The following is a 21,204-nucleotide window of genomic DNA, read 5'->3' on the forward strand; positions in this document are numbered from 1 at the left end:
TACACAAGTCTGCCCCAGTACTTTGTTCCAATTGGTTGCCTTTATTTACATTTTCTAGCTATTCCTTTCTCTCACCAACCCCACACTCCTTTGAATGTTTTCAGTTAATGCCATTTTTTGCAATGTCTGTCATAATCTTAATAAAATGTATTTGCCATTTCTCTCTTTAGTGCATGCTTTCCCTTGATCTAGGATGTTGTTTTGTGCTAATGATCCTCATGCTATTTGTGCTAGGCCATGGTATGGAGGTGGGGGTAGAGCATTTGCTCTGCAAGCGGAAGGTCCTAGGCTCAATCTCCACAATGGGCTGGGAGTATCCTCTGAAATCCTGGAGGGTTGCTGACAGTATAGCTAGCGTAGCTGAGACAATACTCTGCTAAATGGACTGATGGCATGACTATATAAGACAACTCCCGAGGTTCCTATTGAACCAATTTGGGTCTGAAACTGAGAGTATAGCTGTGGTTTATTGTTAGTTTTCCAAAGCTGCTAAGTACAATTAATGATTTTCTCAGGAAGCAAACCATGAATTTTCTGGAATTCTTCAAGAGATGTACTGAGTAATGAACAATTCAGTTTCCACTGTTGTTCAGTCCCAAGTAGAAATCCAATGGATTTTTGTCTTTTCTCCCCACCCTCCAGGTTATTTTGTAGTGTTCTTGTATACAGTCTATGTGGGCTCAGCAACTTGGCCTGGCAGGCAGCTATATGCAGTAGGGGACACGCTATGCTGCCTCTATCCCCATCTAACCCTCCCACCCACTTTCCTCTTAAGCTGCAGCTGTGGAAAACCAAGCACACCGGACTCAACCCTAATGGGCACAACCCAGGGACCCCTGATCACCACCATGTGTGAACAAGATGGAAGGAATGAGTTGCAACTCCTGGATCTGTGCAGGGAAGGACACATTTCAGCACTAGAGTATTTGCTTAGCACATACTGGCTGGATCCTGGGCATCTCCAGGGACCAGCTACTGTCTGCAACAGTGGGGAGATGCTATCAGTAACACTGAGCTCAATGAACCAGTTGCTTGACACTCAAAGTGACCAGACCTTCCTTCCTCTCCCTGCGCACAAGCCTACAGGAGAGCGACAAAGCTGCCCCTCCACTTGCTCGCCTTCTCTTCCTGAGCCCTATAGGAGAGTCAGTGTGATGCAGCGTCGGACCTAGGAGACCAGAGTTCAAATCCCTGCTGGCCCAGGAAGCTCCCTGGGTGACGTTGCAGCGAGCACTGCCAGTCAGGCTAAACTACCTGGCAGAGGGTAGTGGGGAGAGGGAGAACCAATGTCTGCCGCATTGAGGCCCTTGGAGGGAAAGGTGGGGTGGAAGTGAAACGTGGAACAAATACAATGCAAGCCGAGCCTCGCTCTCTTCGAGAACCGCTGGTCCTTTGCGACCGTGCAGGGGCCTTAAAATAAAATTAACAGGCGGCGCGAGAGGCCTTTCTAACGGGTTCCCGAAGTGTCACGTGTCCTGCTCCGTCCGCTCTTTCGCCGCCTGCTCGCATTCCCTTTTCGGTAGCGGAGCGCGGACGGGCAGCGCCTCACGGAGGCCGAAGTGACGTCGCAGTCGCTCGGCGGCGTGAGGGAGCCCGACAACCGCTCTCTTTGCCTGCTCCGCCGCCGCCGGCTCCTGCCATGCTGTTCCGCTTCGGGGTCGTCGTGCCCGCCCGGCTAGCCGAAGGCGGCACGGCGCTGTGCGTCTCGGGTTCCCGGCCCGAGCTGGGCCAGTGGGACCCCAAGCAGGCGCTGGCCATGAAGCCCGCGCGGCCGCTGGCTCCCTTGCCCGCTCAGGAGCCGGTCCTGTGGCTCGCGGAGGCGGCGCTGCGCGAGGACGAGGCCGCGTGCACCTTCTGGTACAAATTCCTCAGGCGGCACGAGACGGGGGACGCCGTCTGGGAAGGTAACGGCCGCAAAGCAAGCCAAGCTCCCTGCCCCCGCCTTCTTCCTCTCCGTGTTCGTGCGCGCATGCGTGTGCCACGGGGGCGTGGCCATGACGGCCAGTTCTCGCGTCGAGGATGGTGGGCGGTTGTTTTTGCCCGCGTCGTGGGCAGCGCGAGGGACGCGCGCTTATTGCATCAGCACAGCTGTGTCACCGTTATGTAATAAAGAAAAAAACCAGTCTGCCTTGAGCGGATCTTTTAGGTCTAAGTAGCTCACAAATGCAGAAAGTCTTCCCCTCAGCCTGCTGAGATATATTTCTTCGCGTGGATGGTGCTGTGTTGGCTACAAAAGGGGGGACTTATTATTATTATCAATTATTATTATAAATAGGGGTGGAGATAGTTATTAGGTTTGCAAACCCCCCTCCGTTCTGTTGAGACAGGGAATGCATTGTGGTTCCAAAGTACAGTTGTACCTCGGAAGTCAAACGCCTTGTGAGCTGGAACATTTTGGCTCCCAAACGCTGCAAACCCGGAAGTGAGTGTTCCAGTTTGTGAATGTTCTTTGAAGCCGCGCCTTGGTTTTCGAACTTTGGAAGTCGAACAGACTTCCAGAATGGGTTCCGTTCAACTTCTGAGGTACAACTGTAGTTGCGGTTAGCTTGTGATGACCGCGGGGAATTAACAAGGGTCATGAATGAATACAGGAACACACAGGTCTATGGTTGGCCTCTGGCTGTCTAGAGAGATGGTGAAGTCAAACTGCTGCATTAACAGCACCAAAGTGACTTCCCTGTGAGGCGCAAGCCTGGCTGGTGTGTAGGAAGGTCCTGGGGCTGCCCAGACGACAAGACCCCTCTCGGCCTCGCTGATGTGGTCCCAAAGGAAAGCAGAGCAAAATGTTTGGCACCAGCTTGTCTGCAGTCCAGCCGTCTTAGGGACTCTGCTCCAGATTTGTGTAGGGTTTAATCCTTAGCCTTTTCTTCTCCTGAAGATACAAGGTTTAGGATCAGAGTCTTCTCCTAGATGAGCTACCTTCCCAGGTTGATGAGCCCCACCTGCCCCTCACCTCCCTCTACAGCACATGCAGAAACTGCCTTCTTGACCATTGAACCCACTATTGGTTTCATTTGCTCAATTTGCCAGGGTTTGACTTGAGACCCATCGGGTACCTTCACCTGGGTTAGCCAGCCAGTAGAAGCTGTTTTCCAGAGTGTGGTCGCTGTCCACATGTTGACAGCTTCTAGGAGCCACAGGTGAGAACTGAGTGCAAGGTGTACAAACTCTTCCAGAAGGAGCACAAAGTGCCCCCACACCAGAGGTACCCCTCCCTTAACACCCGTACACCCCACTGTTGCAAATATATGCCATAATCTCTTCAAAATGAAATGTAGGCTATTGCGAAGGAGGTGTGGTTGGATACCTTTAGACAGAATTTAGGGGGGAAAGGCATTTGCATCCAAAACAATCACTGAAATATCCTGTGAGCATGTGTATTTTGGTGAAGACCAACAGTTCCAGTAGGTCATACTTCTTTGGTAACTTTGAAACACTGCTAGAAAGGTGTAGAAGTCCTTTTCAAGGGGTGAATGACTCGCAGAGTAATGCTATGCAGGCGCATAGGGAGGGTGGGAAAGAAACTACTACACCCACAGAGGTCACATTAGATTTATATTGCCCCATTCACAGTGTTCAAGATGGCTTCACATCCAAATGCAGGGCTTAATAATAATGAAAGTTGAGAGTATAGTTCACATAGTGCAGCTTCCAGACAAAAATGTTTATGAGCTGCTGCAGCTAAAGAAGTAACCATGGTTTATGGCACTGGAGAGGAAAATAAAGAAAGCCACGTTGTTTCAAGGTTGCAGCAGGCTGGTGAAAATAAAAGGCATTCTTTTGCAGTTCAGTGTTTTTATTTGCACCTTGAGAGTAGTAAGGTGTGTGATTGAAAGTTGCACCATGTACACTTAATATTTAGCTAAGACATGTAGTATATAATTACACTATCTTGGTATTTATTTATTTTTTGGAATTGTGCTTTATTGCTTTAAAATTTCAAAACCAGGTGTTATTTTAAAGCACTTGAGTACATTCCTTATGGATTGTGTGTGTGTGTGTGTGTGTGTGTGTGTGTGTAATGGTGGTAAAAATCTATTCTGTTCTACTTATAATTGCATAGAAAAGCCAGACAGTTTTGGAAATAGGGAGAAGACCTGGAGAAGCTAAAGTAGATAGTTGGAAGGGAAGAATGGACTGGGTACTGAAGGCTGCTATATATTGTTGTAGCTCAGTTTCATAAGGAAATCTTCCTGTTCCATTGCAAAATGACAGTAGGTTTCAGAAACAATGCATCTTTAACTTGCTACTACAATGAAGCTGATCATTTCCTCGTGGTATTAGTAAAATCTAATTATGACAACTAGGAATTCTATAACACACTCTCCAAATCTGTGACCTCCAGAGAAGATTTTACTGAAATAATTATATTTCTAGAGGAGGGCAGTTGTAATTTCTTGTTCCCTTTCATGTCTTTTTTATTCCCTTCCTCAATCTTTTGCTCTCTTGCTATCTCTCTCTTTTCGTTCCTCAAGCTAGAATGGTCTATAAATCAATACTTTCTTCTCCCACTAGATGTCCCTCTTGGACCTGAGAATCGAAAATCCTCATTTCTCCTACAAGACAGCACTATGAGAGCTTAATCGACTTTTAACTCAACAAATTTAAATTTTATTCCCTTTGTGCATTTCAATCTTGTCTAAAAAATAATAGAAGGGAAGGAACATTAAGTACAGCTAGGTATTGAGTGCCTAATTTTTTAAAAAGCGCAGCTTATTTCAATCCTTTTGTTGAGCAAACAGTATTAGATCTTTTAATGCTTTCAGGTATAAGGATACTTTGTGAGTGACTAGAAGTAAACACAAACATGTTGTAAAATCAAAACATTGAAAATAGAGCAATCTTCTATTGGTTAGTTTTCTGGTATGGTCTAAAATTGGGTTGGCACCTTTGGTTGGGCAAAATATGAGACAGGTCATGCATAATAAAGGACTGGTGGGGGTGGGAGGGTCACACATACTCTCATGGCACCAAATCCTCCCCCACATTGTGGAGGGGGATTCCCCGCATTTGGTCTCCGGCTTCCCTCACCATTTTGGCCCTGCTCTTTCCCTCAACTTGCATAGATAGGCAGGGGCCAGGGATAGATGGCCAGCTCCCACAGGCGACTTGAGATGAAGCTCCAGCCTCTTGCCCATGCTGGTATCAGAAGAGACTAGAGTGCGGAGGAGGAGGGAGGAGGAGAGATTAGGTCAGGGTGGCAGAGGGGGCTGAGCAGTGGCAGCCCCACACCATGCTAGACTTGGAGGCGGCAGCAGAGGAGGAGCACCAGCAAGAGGGAGGGAGGGAGAAGAGGTTGCTCCTTTCACCTTTTGTCCCTTGTGCGGGGCTGGGCTCCTCGTCAGCCACACCAACAGCGATGCAACTGCCATTTGGGGCTGGCTGAGCTCAAATGTGGAGGAAAAGGCATCCTGTTTGAAGTCCAAATGGGAAAGGGGATATTATGTACAGTGGTACCTCAGGTTAATAACTTAATTCGTTCTGGAGGTCTGTTCTTAACCTGAAACTGTTCTTAACCTGAGGTACCACTTTAGCTAATGGAGCCTCCCGCTGTCGCAGAGCACGATTTCTGTTCTCATCCTGAAGCAAAGTTCTTAACCTGAGGTACTATTTCTGGGTTAGTGGAGTCTGTAACCTGAAGCGTCTGTAATCCGAGGTACCACTGTAGTCAGTGGTCTGTGTTGCCTGAGCTTGAGCCTGGACTAAGGATTCTAAGCCCCTGTGTTCTGATTCAGTACCTGATATCCAGTCACAGAACATTTCAGGATTTGGGCCTCTGCCATTGGCCCTTAAACTCTGACTTATGATTCGCAGCTTGGAAGTTTAGGCAGCCAATCACGTTGGGAGTGGGAGTGGCCCAGGCCTTCAGAAATGTGTATAAGCAGTTGCTTTGCCCTTGTTGACCAGTTCTGTAGTTCAATAAAGGTTCTTGCTGTTATCACTATGTCTTGCCTTGCCTTGTGGGAACCCACCTACACTTCAGGGGATACACTTTTGTCCAAAACCAGGACGATCCCATTTTTTATAGGGACAGGTAGCTACTCTAGCCTAAGATTTTCTCCTTCCAGTTTTGTGCCCCCATGCATAGGCTGTAAAGGCAGTGGAGGCATATTGGATATTTTCTGAGGTGGGGGCAAAAATCAGGGGATGAAATATACCATCACAGTCTATCTCCTCATACCAACTCTGAGTGTTATGCCAGGGACTGAAGTCTAACCACTGGTCTATCTAGCTCTGCATTGTCTGAACTGTCTGGCAGGGTCTTAGACAAGTGTTTTTCACAGCACTGCTTAGAAATGCTGGAGATTGAACCTGGGTCTATTTCATGCAAAGCATGTACTCTGCTCCTTAGCTACAGCTTATCAAGCCTTTAGTTTTAGCTTTGCAATTGTCCATTTGATGGTTGTAAATAAGAGCAGTGAAAGAGACTTATAGCATAATCCTAGGCATGTATACTCAGAAGTAAGTTCCATTGTGTTTCTAGGTAAGTATATAAAGGATTGCAGCCTTATCTCTGTCTCCGTGCCACCTACAAGATTCATATGTGTGTGTGTGTGTGTGTGTGTGTGTGTGTGTGTGTGTGTGTTTGTGTTTGAATAAAGCCTATACTTAACACAGCAATGCCTCAGTTCCCTGAACGAAGGGACAGGTTTTTTAACTGGTCCAATGAGCGAAAATTAACACATTCAGAATAGCAAGTGAGTATTGTTTTTTTCCTATTGTTTACTGCTGAAACAACTAAAGGGGGGGGGGACACGATATCTTTCCTTATGTTATTATCCACATAATTTGCTGAAAAACAGAGACTAGGTATACAGTTTTTGTAATGTACATTTTGTAATGTACCTTTGCATCTTCGATATGCTAAGCCAGGCTTTAGAAACGTACAGGGGAAATGCTATTTGGAAACCAAGCAGGCCCATCGCCAAGTGGTCTGAGCCATCTCTGTTTAGATGAAGGAAGCTCAACATGTCCATAGCTCTATACAGTAACAATCAATACCAATTCAGTCTTGCATTCCAAGCCATCTAATACTGAATTTAAGTCAAAATGTGAAATAGCAGGGATGCTTCCATAACAGACTCCAATCTCAAGGGTTTAGAAACGTGGGACTTGTTTTGTTCATTGGTGAAGCCTAATAATGTTAACAGGTAAATATCATTCCTTGAAGTACAGTAAGTGAAAATTGGACCTCAGTGAATTTTCTTTTTCAGTGTAATGCAAGACTACAGAAAGTTGGAAGTGATTTATCTGAATCTCTTTATGAAACTTTTTAAAAAAAGCATCTGGTCAGACAGCTAAGCTGAATTTTCACCTCCCCATTTAATGTTGCACATCCACGAGTTCTGTGTCAATCTTCCTGTCTGTGTTTCTTCTATAATCATTAATCCAGTTTTACATATTGTAACATCTTATTATCCGCCCCCCCCCGATAAATTTAACTGCTGAGCTGCAAATTTATTCAAATTTATTCAAATAAATTCAACTGCTGAGCTGCAACCCAGTTGTCTGGATTTGAACAGCAGTCTCTTTCAATTATATAGGACAGACTAGCTTTCAACCTTTGAGCTATTCTGGGGAAATATAACAACAACAACAACAACAACAATGCTCTTTGCTGTTATTAATAACATTTTTATTTTTTCCACACAATTCTGTCATCTTTCTCTCAAATAATTTGTTCAAAAAATGATCTGGAATGAGCAGTAAGGTAGCCAAGTTATGACACCAAACCACTGCGGGTGGTAGGAAAAAAAGGATTGTGAAATGCTCCAAAAGATGTGTCCAGAATGTGTGAAAATGGCATTAAAATGGCAAATGTAATTCAGTGTAAGCAAGGGGAAAGTAAAACACATGGGGGGGGGGTCATAAGTTCACATAAACACTGATCTTGACTGACCTCAAGATCACGATGGGGAGTTTAATGAAATGTCCTGTTCTGTGGTGATGTTCAGCACCAAGGGAAGGTGGTGATGACCCAAGTAAGGTAGAGATCTGTAGAGCCAGGGTTCTGAAACATGATAGGTAAAGCAAAGCAAGGCCAAGACCTTGAATAAGATCAGGGTTACAGTTGTGGCAGTGTAGCAGAGGCAGAAAATAAAGTTGTTTCAGTGGTGCCTTGGAGCAGCTGGCAGAGTTTTGTAGCCTGGGCTAGTTACACAAGGGCATAGAGTCATAGAATGGTAGAGTTGGAAGGGACCATGAAGGTAATCTAATCCAGCCTCTTGCAATGCAGGAAGCTTTTGCCCGGTATAGGGTTCAAACCTTCAACCCTGAGATTAAGAGTTTCATTCTCTAGTAACTGAGCTATCCCAGAAGAAAGTCCTGCTCTTTGAATGCTGCCTCTGGCACTTAAAAGGCCAGTATGCTTTTCTGCAGCTGTTGGATTTTTCTAGGCAATGGGGTGTCAAGTTTGGAGAAAGCTTCTCAGAGGTCTCCTGATACTGAGGAGTCTGTATAGTACAGTCATTGATGTCATGTAACAGAGATGTCTCCTTAGTGTTTGAGAGATGCAATGTGAGCTCCAGTGTCAGTAGATTCACTTGGGAAGGACACACCCTGAAATTATTGGTCCTGTATCTGACAGTGCTGATGAATGCACACATGGCATGGCTGGTGCAGTCACAATCCAGAAAACAGAACTTACAAACAGGCATGCCAGACCCAGTGTGGTGATCAAGTCTCTGGAACAGTAACAAGGGCACCAATTTCAGATCTAGTGAACATATCACACCATGAGAAAATCTGTTTTCTGTACTCAGATTCCCCTGGGAGAGCACATGAAATATGGTGCATTCGATATGGTTTTTCCTTAGTTGGCTAGCTGGGTGTTTCTTTCAGAAACATTGCTCTCTATGCCTATTTTACTTTGCAACCATTAAGAAAGTGGATAGTGGACGCCTTACAAGAACGTTGGGACCACTTGGAACTGCCCTAGGACTCTTAGCCTGCTTGTGTTACAGGTTTCCATGCATAAGATGCTACCCAGCATGTTGTGTGCTTGAGTTCAGCTCTTTTGATGTTTGCACCTCCTCCCTCTTCCCACACCCTTTTGGAGCTTATGTTTTCCCTCCCATCACTGATCTTGGGCTACTCTGGATTACTTCTTTCTTTTGATCATGTCTTACTTGCTTTTCATATTCTTGTTTGTTCTTCTCTCCCATATGAGCTGCTCATTGCTCAGAGATCTTTGTTTTAATCTCCTTTGCAATAAAGCCAGTGGCTTTTTGATATGCCAGTTTGATCATCTTTCTTACGCATCATGCCAGGAGCCATATGGGCAGTCCTGCAGGCTTTGAAAGAAAGACTGTTCACAAAGATTGATTTGTAAGGCAGAGTTTGCTGATTGCTTTGTTCTTGGACATGTTGATGTGCAAGCAAATTGCATGGGAGAGTTTTTGAACAACAGTGGAATAAAAAAGGACTTAGTTTGGAATCCTTGGTACAGAAATATATCCTTTCAAGAATAACCATTATTTGGCTTCCTAATGTTTGTCAGTGATGGGCTCCATTGTTTTTAATCTTAGCCTTTAGACATGAAAATCTCCTTCCACATAGGATATCCAGGCCACACCAGTAACGGACATAATGCAGGCACACAGCTCCAGCTTTTAGGCTTTGCGCACCACGTCGAGCAAAGTGTCCTTGCACAGAAACCATCTTCCCCATGCCAATTGTGTTTGCACAAGAGCAAAAGAGTCTGAGAGCAGCCTACAGGCTTCAACAGGTCCTTTCTCAACCGCTCCTTCTCTAGTGTGGTAGAAGTGTTTGTGTGTGTACTGGAAAGCCAGTATGATGCAATGGTTAAAGTGTTGGACTATGACCTGGGAGAACAGGATTCAAATCCCCACTGAGCCATGAAGCTCACTGGGAACCCTTGGGCCAGTCACTGTCTCTGGACCTAACAACCTACGTTACAGAGTTGCTATGAAGGTAAAATGGGGGAGGGAAGAACCATGTATACCTCCTTGAGCTTCTTGGAGGAAAAGGTGCTATATCAATACAATCAATCAATCAATCAATATTAGGAAGGACATAGGAAGCTGCTTTATTTGTCCATCTAGCGTAGTACTGTTTACTCTGACTGGCAGTAGTATTCCAGGGTCTCAAGCATAGGGTTTTCCCATTCCCTGCTATCTAATTCTTGTAAGTGGAAATGTCAGCAGTTGCTGTTCTGTCCCCTGGAAAACTGCTCCTGGACAATGTAGGACAGGGGCAAAAAGCAGGCAAGGATGGTTACAGTGGGAAGGAAGGACCAGCAGCTTCCCGTGCATGAACCTCCTTGAGCTAACTTCTAGGATCTGAGCTTTTGTGTGATTTGTAAATGAAATGGATTAAATATTGCAATGGTGCTGTACAATGTTGTGTTTTATTTCATGTTAAGAAAACACTTTCTTTAAAAAAGAAATTCTTAAAACTACATTTATCCAAATAGGAAAGCTAAAGCTATAGCAATGAGAGAAAAATGTATTTGTCAATCGATCTGGACTTTACTAATGTGCTCTTTGTTTGGCCACATCCCTATTCCAAAGTGATTTTTGTGTTTCTTTCATTTATTATTCAGCAAGTGAAAGAGGAGGTGGGTGGAAACTGATTAATTTTGTCCTTTAAACTCTGTATAGGAGAAGGGGATATGTGGAAACTGAAAAAGGTTGATGATTTAAACAGCCATTATTTCTAAAGTGGTATATTTCAGACATTTATTTTTCAATGTGTAACTGCTTGAAGTTACAAACTGAGTAGCCAATCGCAGTCCTTCCCTCAAAACACCAAAAAGCTTCCTCATGAAGGGTGTGATACTATGTTAACTCCTTTTTGAGCAAAAATAGGTAAATCCGGTGATATTTCTTGTCCCTGCATGTGAGGATATACTGTATTTTTCATCCTATAGGACGCACCGGCCCATAGGACACACCTAATTTTTTTTTGGGGGGGGGAATAAAGGGGAAAAAATCCCCCCCCCAGGCACAGGGCTGGGACGGGGGAAGCCCGAGCTTCCCCCGACCCTAGCCCCCAGATCATGCAGCTCTCCGCAAGCCATGGGAGCCCAGCGCCGGGCTCCCAGGGCTGAAGCTAAGCCTGGGCGCGTTGCGCCTCCCCGCTGTCCCCTGAGCTTGCGGGGCTGGCGGCAGGGAGAGGCAGGCTTCTCCCCGCCACCAGCCTCCAAAGGACGTCGGGAGACAGCGGGATGGTGCGCTGTGCCTCCCCGCTGTCCCCCGAGCTTGCGGGGCTGGCGGGGGGAGAAGCAGGCTACTCCCCGCTGCCAGCCTCCAAAGGACGTTGGGAGACAGCGGGATGGCGGCGTTCCGCCTCCCCGCTGTCCCCCGAGCTTGTGGGGCTGGCGGTGGGGCTCTCCTGAAGCCTGGAGAGCGAGAGGGGTCGGTGCGCACTGACCCCTCTCGCTCTCTAGGCTTCAGCGAAAGCCTGCATTCACCTCATAGGACACACATACATTTCCCCTTCATTTTTGGAGGGGAAAAAATGTGTCCTATAGGGCGAAAAATACGGTATTATACATTTGATGCCCTACTATGGTTTTGCCAGATGTGAGCTGCATATTCTGCCACGTACAAGAGTCTTTTATGTCCGGATATTTCTACATGAAATTCAGCCTTCAAGATTGGCCCCAAAGCCTGTTTTGATTGTATGTGTGGATTGGGGACTGATAAATTAAATCTGCTAATTCAGAGGAACACCAAGGAAGTACATCCAAATCTGGGCTTGAAGTAATTTCAGAATGACTAGAAAGCTGAACTTAAAAGAGCCTGTTAGGTTTATTTTTCATTTGTTCTGAAACAAAGGAACAGATTGTGAATGAGTATATCTTTTGGTATTCATTAAAGGCCTGGAGAGATGATCTGTGTCTCTCACAGGAGGAGAGGCATGAGCTGAATTCAGTAGCTGCTCCTGCTCTTAGCATTTCCAATTCCCCTATTGCCAGAATGGTCTGGTCTGGACAAGAGAAAAGATCTATCAGGGGATACCATTCCTTTCCTCCCCACAACCCGCCCCCAATCTCATATGGATTTCCCCCCTCTTAGATTAAATCCATCTGGACCTGATGGTTTGTCCTTTTTCAATTTCTCAATAAGGTCTAGAACTTCATCTCTTGTCACCATTATCTGATTGTGTCCACAGTGGGGTGTTAATGCATATGTAGGTAGCAGTTTCCATATGGTCTTTTGTGCATCTTCATCCACACATGAGGACTTCCAGTTTTATGCCTCTGAAATCTACCCTTATGTTTCCCATCTACATCATTGGGCAGTGCTTGATGGGATGTATTCACACTTTGCGCAGTTGTCAGTTTGTGTCAATTAGTACTTCCCTGCCCACCATAAGTTCTAGAAACCTAAGATTGATTGTGGGCAAGTGTGTATGTATGTGTTTTCCTGTGCATTTGTACTTTAAAAAAGAAAAAGGAAGACCATTTTCAATTTACCAGATTTGCACAACATTTTCTCCTTTAGATGCCTCTTTGATTTTATTCTCTGGCTCAAGACCAAACTGATCCCGCAATTTGGGGGGGGGGGCATTGAAGAAGAAGAAGAAGAAGAAGACGACGAAGAAGAAGAAGTAGTCCCCAGTACTGCTTTACTTTGGGGGCCTGGTGGTGATTCTGTGGAGGAGTCTCTGTTCTCAGGAACAAGTCCATTTGGGCTAATGGTGATTTATACAGGATTTGATCCATATTTGATATTACTTCCTGTCTCTTTGATCTACCTTTCTGGTAGTTCTATTCTCTTTCACTAAAGTACACCTTACTTTTAAAACAAGAATTAACCAGATGTTTCATAAATAGTCTGCAAAAGCTAGAAAAAACTTTGTTTGGCTTTCCAAATGTGGAGTTAGGGTTTACAAATCCAGGCAAGAGATTTCATGGTGGCACATGCCATGTTTTACACAGCAGATGGCACTCTTAATGCCTGAAATAGGGAAGGAATCCACAGATAAACAATGTGTGTTGAAATCTCTGGTGCAGAATTAGCACAAAGTGGTTGCTGGTGTCTAGGTCACTTCATTTAGAAACATAATGTGGCAGTCGTCTGCTCAGGAGTTCTCACTACATCTGCTTCCTTGAATGATGGATTTATAATAAGAAAGGTGAAAATTTTAGAAAACCTTGTAGATGAAACCACATTTTGAAGGCATCGCTGAATAGTAAAATTTTGCACATGTGGTCATTAGCTTGTGAGAAAAGGAATTCTAGTGACAGTTAATGAAAGGAGTTATTTCCCCCTTTAAATTTAGGTTTTACTTACACGACACCTTGTGTTTCCATTTCCTGAAGGAAAATGACTTTTACTCCAATGGATGGCTGTCTTGCTTTCCCCACAACAGGATACACATAGGGTTGAATCCAGACTTGGTCATGCTTATGGCAGAGCAACTGGAATCAATTGGACTTAAGTTTCAATAGGTCTGCTCTAAGCATGATTAAGTCCAGGTCAACCTATAATATGTGTGTTTGTGTGTGTTTATAATGTGTACCCACCCTGCCGACTGAATGAAAATCACATGAATTCAGAGCTCTTTGTTTTTACACCATTGAGCTATATTGACTGACAAATTGTGTGTGTTCTCATTTCAGGCAACGGGCCCCACCATGATCGATGTAGTGTCTATAACCCAAGCAATTTGGTTGATGGAGTTTACTGCCTCCCAATAGGCCATTGGATTGAGGTTTCTGGCCATACTGATGAGATGAAACATACAACTGACTTCTATTTTAATATTGCTGGACATCAAGCTATTCACTACTCCAGGTAACAAAAAAAAAAAAAAAAAAAAAGAGATTAGGTGTTATGAAAAACAGCATGGGAAGATGGTGATTTACTTCATGATCCTAAGCATGTCTACTCAGAAGCAAGTCATGCTGCGTTCAGTATGATTTATGTCCTAATAAGTATGATTAAAATTGAAGACTTAGCTGGGAAAACAAAATATTTCATATTATTTGCTGATGGATGATCATATGCAAACATGTGGGTGCTCAGATACCCCAGCCACATTTTCAAAAGTTTTGCTTGCAGTTGTGCTGACTAGAAACTCACATTTACACATTTGTTCCCCCACCCTGAAGGTGAATTTCTAGCTGCCCTGGATGATCAGAAGTCTGCTTTTGCATGCTTTTATAGGGCACTTGATAAGTGGTGGTCTCCTTTACTGATACCACTTGGAAGATCAATTATTGGAATCAGCTAATGCGAAAAATTGCCAGTCAACTTAACTTACATAATTTTAGAAACATCTGACCCATTGTGTCAAATGACAATCTGATTATGACACGGGATGCTTATTTTTAACACCAGCTGCTGTCGTCTTTATTTGAAGTAGCAAAGCATTGTCCTGTCTGCCCTCTAGAACTAAAATAGTTATTGTCCAGTAAACAAGATTCTCAATAGCATTCTACAACATCTGCAGATAGGTAGCTAATCTCCAATTTCAACATCTTGACTAATAGCGGTAATAACAGATGCCAGGTGTTGAATGGTGAAGAGAATAAACATGGAAAACAAAGAGATGAGATAAGGAATTCACAGTCAAACTGCGATGAGCAGAGCCAGACGCTGGCAGCTGAGAATGAAGCCAGATGCTGGGTCAGGAAGCTGGGCAGCAGTAGGTGTAAGACTGGTAGACAGGTACAGTGCCAGGTGCCTGACACTTGGAGATAAGCAAGTTTGGTTCTTTTAAACAAAGCCACAGAACTGCCATACTGTAAGTGCAGCTGGCTTCCTTTGTAAGGCTGGGGCTGGCCAACATGAAGCAAATGGGATAGAGCTATGTGAGAGCACCAGATGCCAAGGTTGGCTCTTTAAGAATGCTTCCCCTATTCTTGAACTCCTTGGACGAAAGGTGGGGTATAAATGTAATTATAAATAACTAATCTTAAAAAGAAACCTCATATGTGAAAGGAAAACCACTGGGTGTATGTGCATTTGAAGATGTGATATGTAAGGGGAAAGTTGCCATTTGCCCCAAAGGAACCAGCCTTGGAAAGGCAGAACATTCAAACTGAGATGTATTACACTGTGACTTTTTGAAGTGATCTAGATTTTTTTCAAATATGCTCTTTAAAAGTTGGGGTTCATACAGTGGCGGAGCAAGCCGATTGGGTGCCGCACGTGCCCTGCGCCCAGGGGTGGGGCCACCCACCTGGGGGGGTGGGGCGAGCTGGGGCAGGATGCTCCGTGGGGCCTCCAAGGGGTCTGCCTGCCTCCTCCCACTCAGCTGCCCTACAGCTGGGGGGGGGCAGACCGTTTGGGGCAGCGCGGAGCCTGTAGGCACCCAAGCCACCGCGTCACTCACAAGAGAGACATGTGAAGCGGGTGCGCTGCAGGCCCCAAGGTGAGTGCCGCCCGGCATTTTGTCACCCCTCCAGTGGTAACACCCAGGGCAGCCCGCCCCCACTGCACCCCTTCCTCCGCCCATCTCTTCTTACTCCTTACCCAAGCCTACAGCCTTGATCCAGCTCCAGTCATACATTTAAAAAATAATAGCGTTGAAAGTGACCGGCTGAGTATAACCGTGCAGATACACATCCATGCTGGCTATGTGCATGTAACCTTTCTTCAGCACATAGTTTTCCCTTGCTGGATCAAGTGTAGTGTAATTGTAATATTGCTGTAATAATTGAAAATAAACTGGTCAGTATGGTAGCTTGTAGTTTGCAACTCAGATTCAAGCTTTGGATAATGTCTGATCTTCCAGATCCCCACCACACTACAAATGTAGTCAGGTCCCAAGAACTGATGGCAACATCCCTCTAATGCTTGTTGCCTTGTCAGCACATAGACCAACATGCAGGCCTAGCTGCCAACCATTTAGGCATGAATATGTGCAGTGTGGTACTGCAGTGCCTCAAATATAACATTTGGGAATGGATAATGAGCTTAACTCGAAATGCCACCTTGAAGTCAGGTATAAGTAGTTTTCAAGATTGCTTTATTACTTACCCTAAATGGAAAAGTCTTATACTCAAAATGCATTGGATTTGTAAAAAAAATTTCGATAAGTATTTTAATAAGAACAATTGCAGCAAGTATTGTGGTAGTGGCTATGTTAGCTTTGACTCTTTGCCTTGCTGTAACAAAATTAATTGTTTCATAAAGGCCATTAAAACTTCTAATCATTGTTAATAAAGGTAAAGTCAACAGTGAATTATTAAAATACTCCTGAAAAGAAAAATGCTTTGTCTGGAATATAAATATATATTTATATGTATGTATGTACATGAGAACTAAGTATGAAAGAGAAGCAAGAAATCCATTCAGCTGTTTAAAGAAAAATAACCTGTGTGCTAAGTGTCACCCTGGAGTGATTTTTTATTGCTAAATTATAGCATGAACTATGGTGGAGAAAGTGACGACTTTTAACTGGAATTCAGTGAGCTGTGCCATTTGAGTAGAAAGCTGAAAAGATGCCTTGTGGTTAAATAATTAATTAAGAACAGAGCTATGGCATCTATTGGGATTTCTACCTTTGGAACTAAATTCTGAGGCCCAATTCCCCTTCTCTTTCCCTAGAAGTTCAATAGCAACTGCATCAGTAACAAGGCTAAAAAATAATGAGCTACAGAGCCAAAGTCATTGATTGTATTGTAAGTTTTAAAGAGAGTCTAGATACAGGCTCTCATTTAAAACAGGGAAACAAGACTTGAGTTGCTTTTAATGCATGCTAATGGGTTTAACCTGTCCCTTTTGAAGTCAGTGGGAATTCTGCCATTGATTTCAGACCAAACAGCATTGGAACTCAAATAGCTCAGGAAAGTTAAATATATTTAGTGCATCATTTATCATTTAAATATCCCACGTAAGTAACTGAGCAGCAAAAAAAGAAAAAAAAGAGCAAAGCAATGTCAAGTAATGTCACCCTAAGTTTTCTGTTGTTATTACTGTGTAAGCTGTTGTCTTAAAAATACTCCAATTGGCAGCCTGATCCTATGGAAACTGAGCTAAGCACTATACTCACAAACAAGTGTATACAGCAACACACACACACACACACACACACACACACACACACACACGCACACATATATGCCCCCCCTCTCTCTATATATGTCTGTATCTAAAACACTGTATGAAATACAAATTGTCCTCCATCTCTCTGAACCCATCATGGTTCCAAGGCTTGAAAGCTTGGCTTGTTATAGTATTTTTGTTTCATCTAGATGTCTCGCTATGGGTAACAAATGCTCCCCTTCATCATCCCTATTGCTTCTACTGCACAGGATCTCAGATAAAGTCAGACATGCTTCCCAATCTTCACTGATTCCACTCATTAAATATTGTCTGGGGTTTGTTTAAGGCAAACAGACCTATTACAGTTCATTTCCCCTCACCCATGAATCCAGTCTGCAGACACTTCTCCAAGCCAGGGTAGGCAGCCAATCATGCTTCTCGCGTTACACTTTCTCTTCCCAACAGTCTTCCAGTTACAGTGACTGTTGCTCAAGCTTTATTCTTTTGTTTCTGCTGATAGCCTCTAGAATAGAGAAAGCCTTTTAATCTTGGTTACTGGCTACAAAACTTCATAGGCCAAGCTTATCATCACTTATCCACACTTTGGACTTCTTCTGGCACCCCAGCAAGCTGAGCTTCTAGGTTAGCTGTGTCCCCTAATATACACATTTTTGTATGTTGTTTTCTCAGACATGTGAATTTTAATGCACACTCACCCCAATATATGTGTTTTTGTACACATCACTTAGCTGGAAAATTGCGTTGCAAAAGTCATTGAATTTTTGAAGGATGGCTGTGTTTCAGAACATGTGAATTAGGTGGGTTCACCTTTCAGTGCAATCTGAATTTCTTCCCCCTCCCTAGCTGGCCCTGAGATTGCTGCAGCTATGTGTGAATCCAGAGGTATATGCCTGTAGTGCCTGTATACCACTTGAGTATTCCTTGAGTGTATTTATTCTGAAGTAAGTAAATAAATGTACTTTCTCCTTCCTCTCTGCTCTGGACAATACTTTAGCACCCCACAGGCCCAGTGAGAGCACAGGGACTCTTTCCCTCTGCCTCCTCATATATCATAAGAGAACATAAGTTCAAATCCTCATGGATTCCAGAATCCTACCGATGCAACCTTATTGTGTCTTTGGACTGTATATTGTTTCAGGCTTATCTACAACTTTCATATTTTAGCTCAGAAGCCTATATATGGTTTATCAGAAGAAAACTTGCATATTCCTCACCTATAGCTTAGTTTTTATAACATTTCTTATTTTAAAAAGTAAACAAACATTACTGAATCACTGCAGTTTTTCCCCCAAGAGACCTTTTGTTTCTGCAGAAAACAAAATTCCAAACAGTTGAATTGTGGCTGTGCTTGTAGAGAGAGTACTTAAGAGGCTCATTTGAAAAATCTCCCATTTCCCCACTTTAATGCTATGCAGCGGGAGATTTTATTGTGATACTCAGGGGGCTAGATGTACAGCTCCTATAACAGTTAAAAATGTTGTTCAAATCTCTGTGAACCACGATAAAAAAAATTGAGCTCTGTCAGTTTGCCAACCTGTTTGAAATATGGATTTCATTTCCTCTTTACTGGCTAAGCAACACTGAAGACTTGAAAATCAGAACGATGTGTCTCATTCCATATTCTCCCTCCCACTCCCCACAACTTTTTACCAAGATTATAAATACCTGATAGATACAAAAGAGTAAAGGAATTGGACAGAACATGCATTTTTTCCATTAAAATTAAATCCAAGGGAAGAGGTCATGTTGATAAAATGGGTTTCATCATTTTGAGAGTGAAATTAACCCCTTCCTTTAAAAAGAGAAAGTAATTACTCTTTGTTCAGACAACTGAGGTGGAAAGATTGGAATAAAGGTATTGTGGGGGAGACTATTAGCACTCCAGGTTTTCATGATGCTAGGAAAATATTGCTTATTTTTACTGGTAACTTGCTACATAATGTATAAAAAGGTAAAGGTAAAGGGACCCCTGACAGTTATGTCCAGTTGCAGATGACTCTGGGGTTGTGGCGCTCATCTCGCTTTATAGGCCGAGGGAGCTGGCGTTTGTCTGCAGACAGTTTTTCCAGGTTATGTGGCCAGCAGGACTAAGCTGCTTCTGGTGCAACGGAACACCGAAACCAGAGCAGTGCACGGAAACACTGTTTACATTCCCGACAGAGTGATACCTATTTATCTACTTGCACTTTTTTTGGGGGGGGGCGTGCTTTCAAACTGCTAGGGTGGCAGGAGCTGGGAATGAGCAACAGGAGCTCACCCCATCACGGGGATTCGAACCGCTGACCTTCCAATTGGCAAACCCAAGAGGTTTAAACTACTCTGCAAATCAGTTCTTGATGTTGGGGATTCCCCCCCCCCCTTTCTGTAACTGAAGCAAGCTGACTTATGCAGCACAATCTTCTACATATCAGAAGTCTCATTGAGCTCAGCGAGGCTTACTTCTAGGTAAGTGGGTATAGGGTTGCACTTTAGTGTATATAAGGAATAAGGAACCTGTGGCCCTCCAGGTGTTTTTAGACCACATCTCCCATCATCCCTGACCATTTGCCATGCTGGCTGTGGCTGATGAAATTGGAGCCCAACAACAACTGGAGGACCACAAGTTCCCCATCCCTGAATGAACAATGACAGGATTCCATCAGTGAATTGTCCTTTTATTATAATGAATGGACCAATTAACTAACTACCCATTATCACTCATGCTGCTCCTCCTGGGATTTTCTAAACTCTATTCCACGGGCTACCTGGCAATTGCTAAGGGTCTTGGCGAACAGCTTAATAATTTTTCTGCCTGTTGTAGCAAATATAATGCACTATTCACCTTGTAGGTCAGAAAACCAGACTCTTAAATTCAGCATGAATAGTTTCATAAGCAGGTGACATAACACTTATTATTCCATGGTTTCAAACATGTTGTATATCACTATATAATGTGGTGTTAAACAGTGATAAAAAGGTGCCTGCCTCCTTTTAGTTGCCAAGTCTGTTCCCTTGTGAGGATCTCAGATAAGTAGACTAAATAACATCTAAGAAGAAAATTTGCCAGTGCTTAATTACTTTTCACCAGTGTGCCACAAATAATGAAAAAAGAGGGAAATGAGCATAGAAAATGTATTGTAGTCTATTTCATTTCTGCCATATAAAAGCCCTGGAGTAGAATTGTCTTAAAATGTACAGCTTCGGTAGCAAATAAGAAAGAAATTATAAATACAAAATTCTGTTCCTCCTAATTATACCATTTAGATGAAAAATGAGCTTCCCAAGTTGTTTTACCAAAGTGAGCTCTCCAGGGCGCAAGCAAGTATGTCTGTCCTGGGCTGCCCAGATGACAGCACTCTCCCCTCGGCCCTGTTGGTGTGGTCCAAAGGAAAGCAGAGCAATACAATTGGCATCAGCTTGGCTGTAGGAGTTGCCAGAAGAAGGCATGCGAGGCACCATCCAACTGTCTTAGGGACTCCATTCTGGATTTGTATAGGGTTTACTCCTTAGTATTTTCTTCTGCTGAAGATATCCCGCAAGGCGTGGGTAATTCCAAAGAGTAACAGAAAAAACAAAATAGGTATCTTAGTCTTAGCTGTCTTTATAGCTAATGAGCTACTATAATTGTGCACAAAACGCTTGTGATGTAGTGGCACAGAACTATGAAGCTAAATGGCACCATACACAAAGGTAAAAGCTAGATTTTCTTTTCAATAAAAAGCTTGTATACAAATAAATTAAGAACAGGTGATAGGCAAATGGAGACTTTCCATTTTGAATAATATGCTGATTGGTGAATAGTGAATCATGTGCCTTCCAGCCACCAGAATGGTTGCATCTCTTGTTGAAATCCATAAGTTTGCTGGGATCTAAGGCCTGGCCTTACCATTTCTTTATCTTGGTTTACTCCTCTTCTCTATGATTAGTCACTATCTTTTCCTATCCCATACCATATAAAATGAAGTGTGCTTTTATCAAATGCAGACTTGATCACTTTGACCTTGCCTTTTCCTGCTCGCTCCCAAATCCTTCAAGTTTCTCTTTGCTCCTTGCCCCACTGCTGCCCACTTCTCCCTCTGACCTGCCTGGATTGCCCTTTGGAATTTGGACCTGATTTTATCTCACCTCTTTCAATTTCGCCTTTGAACAAATGTGCCGGACCACTCTTCTTTCCCTTCAGAGAGCTCAACGCTGCAAGGGGCAGAGCACTATGTACCAGTGAGCAGCAGAAGCTCGGAAA

General features: G+C 43.7%; 1 protein-coding gene across 1 annotated transcript in view; it reads left to right on the plus strand.

Moving 5' to 3' along the window:
* Positions 1-156: 156 nt before the first annotated feature.
* EPM2A (EPM2A glucan phosphatase, laforin) overlaps positions 157-21,204 on the plus strand; it is a 33,388-nt gene continuing 12,340 nt past the window's right edge. Inside the window, exons 1-2 of the mRNA XM_079970889.1 lie at positions 157-1,904; positions 13,592-13,766. Of these exons, the coding sequence (XP_079827015.1) occupies positions 1,640-1,904; positions 13,592-13,766 (440 nt within the window). The 5' untranslated portion in view covers positions 157-1,639. The remainder of the gene's footprint in view (positions 1,905-13,591; positions 13,767-21,204) is intronic.

The sequence above is a fragment of the Podarcis cretensis genome, assembly GCF_951804945.1.
Source record: "Podarcis cretensis genome assembly, chromosome: 3".
NCBI classification, from domain to species: domain Eukaryota; kingdom Metazoa; phylum Chordata; class Lepidosauria; order Squamata; family Lacertidae; genus Podarcis; species Podarcis cretensis.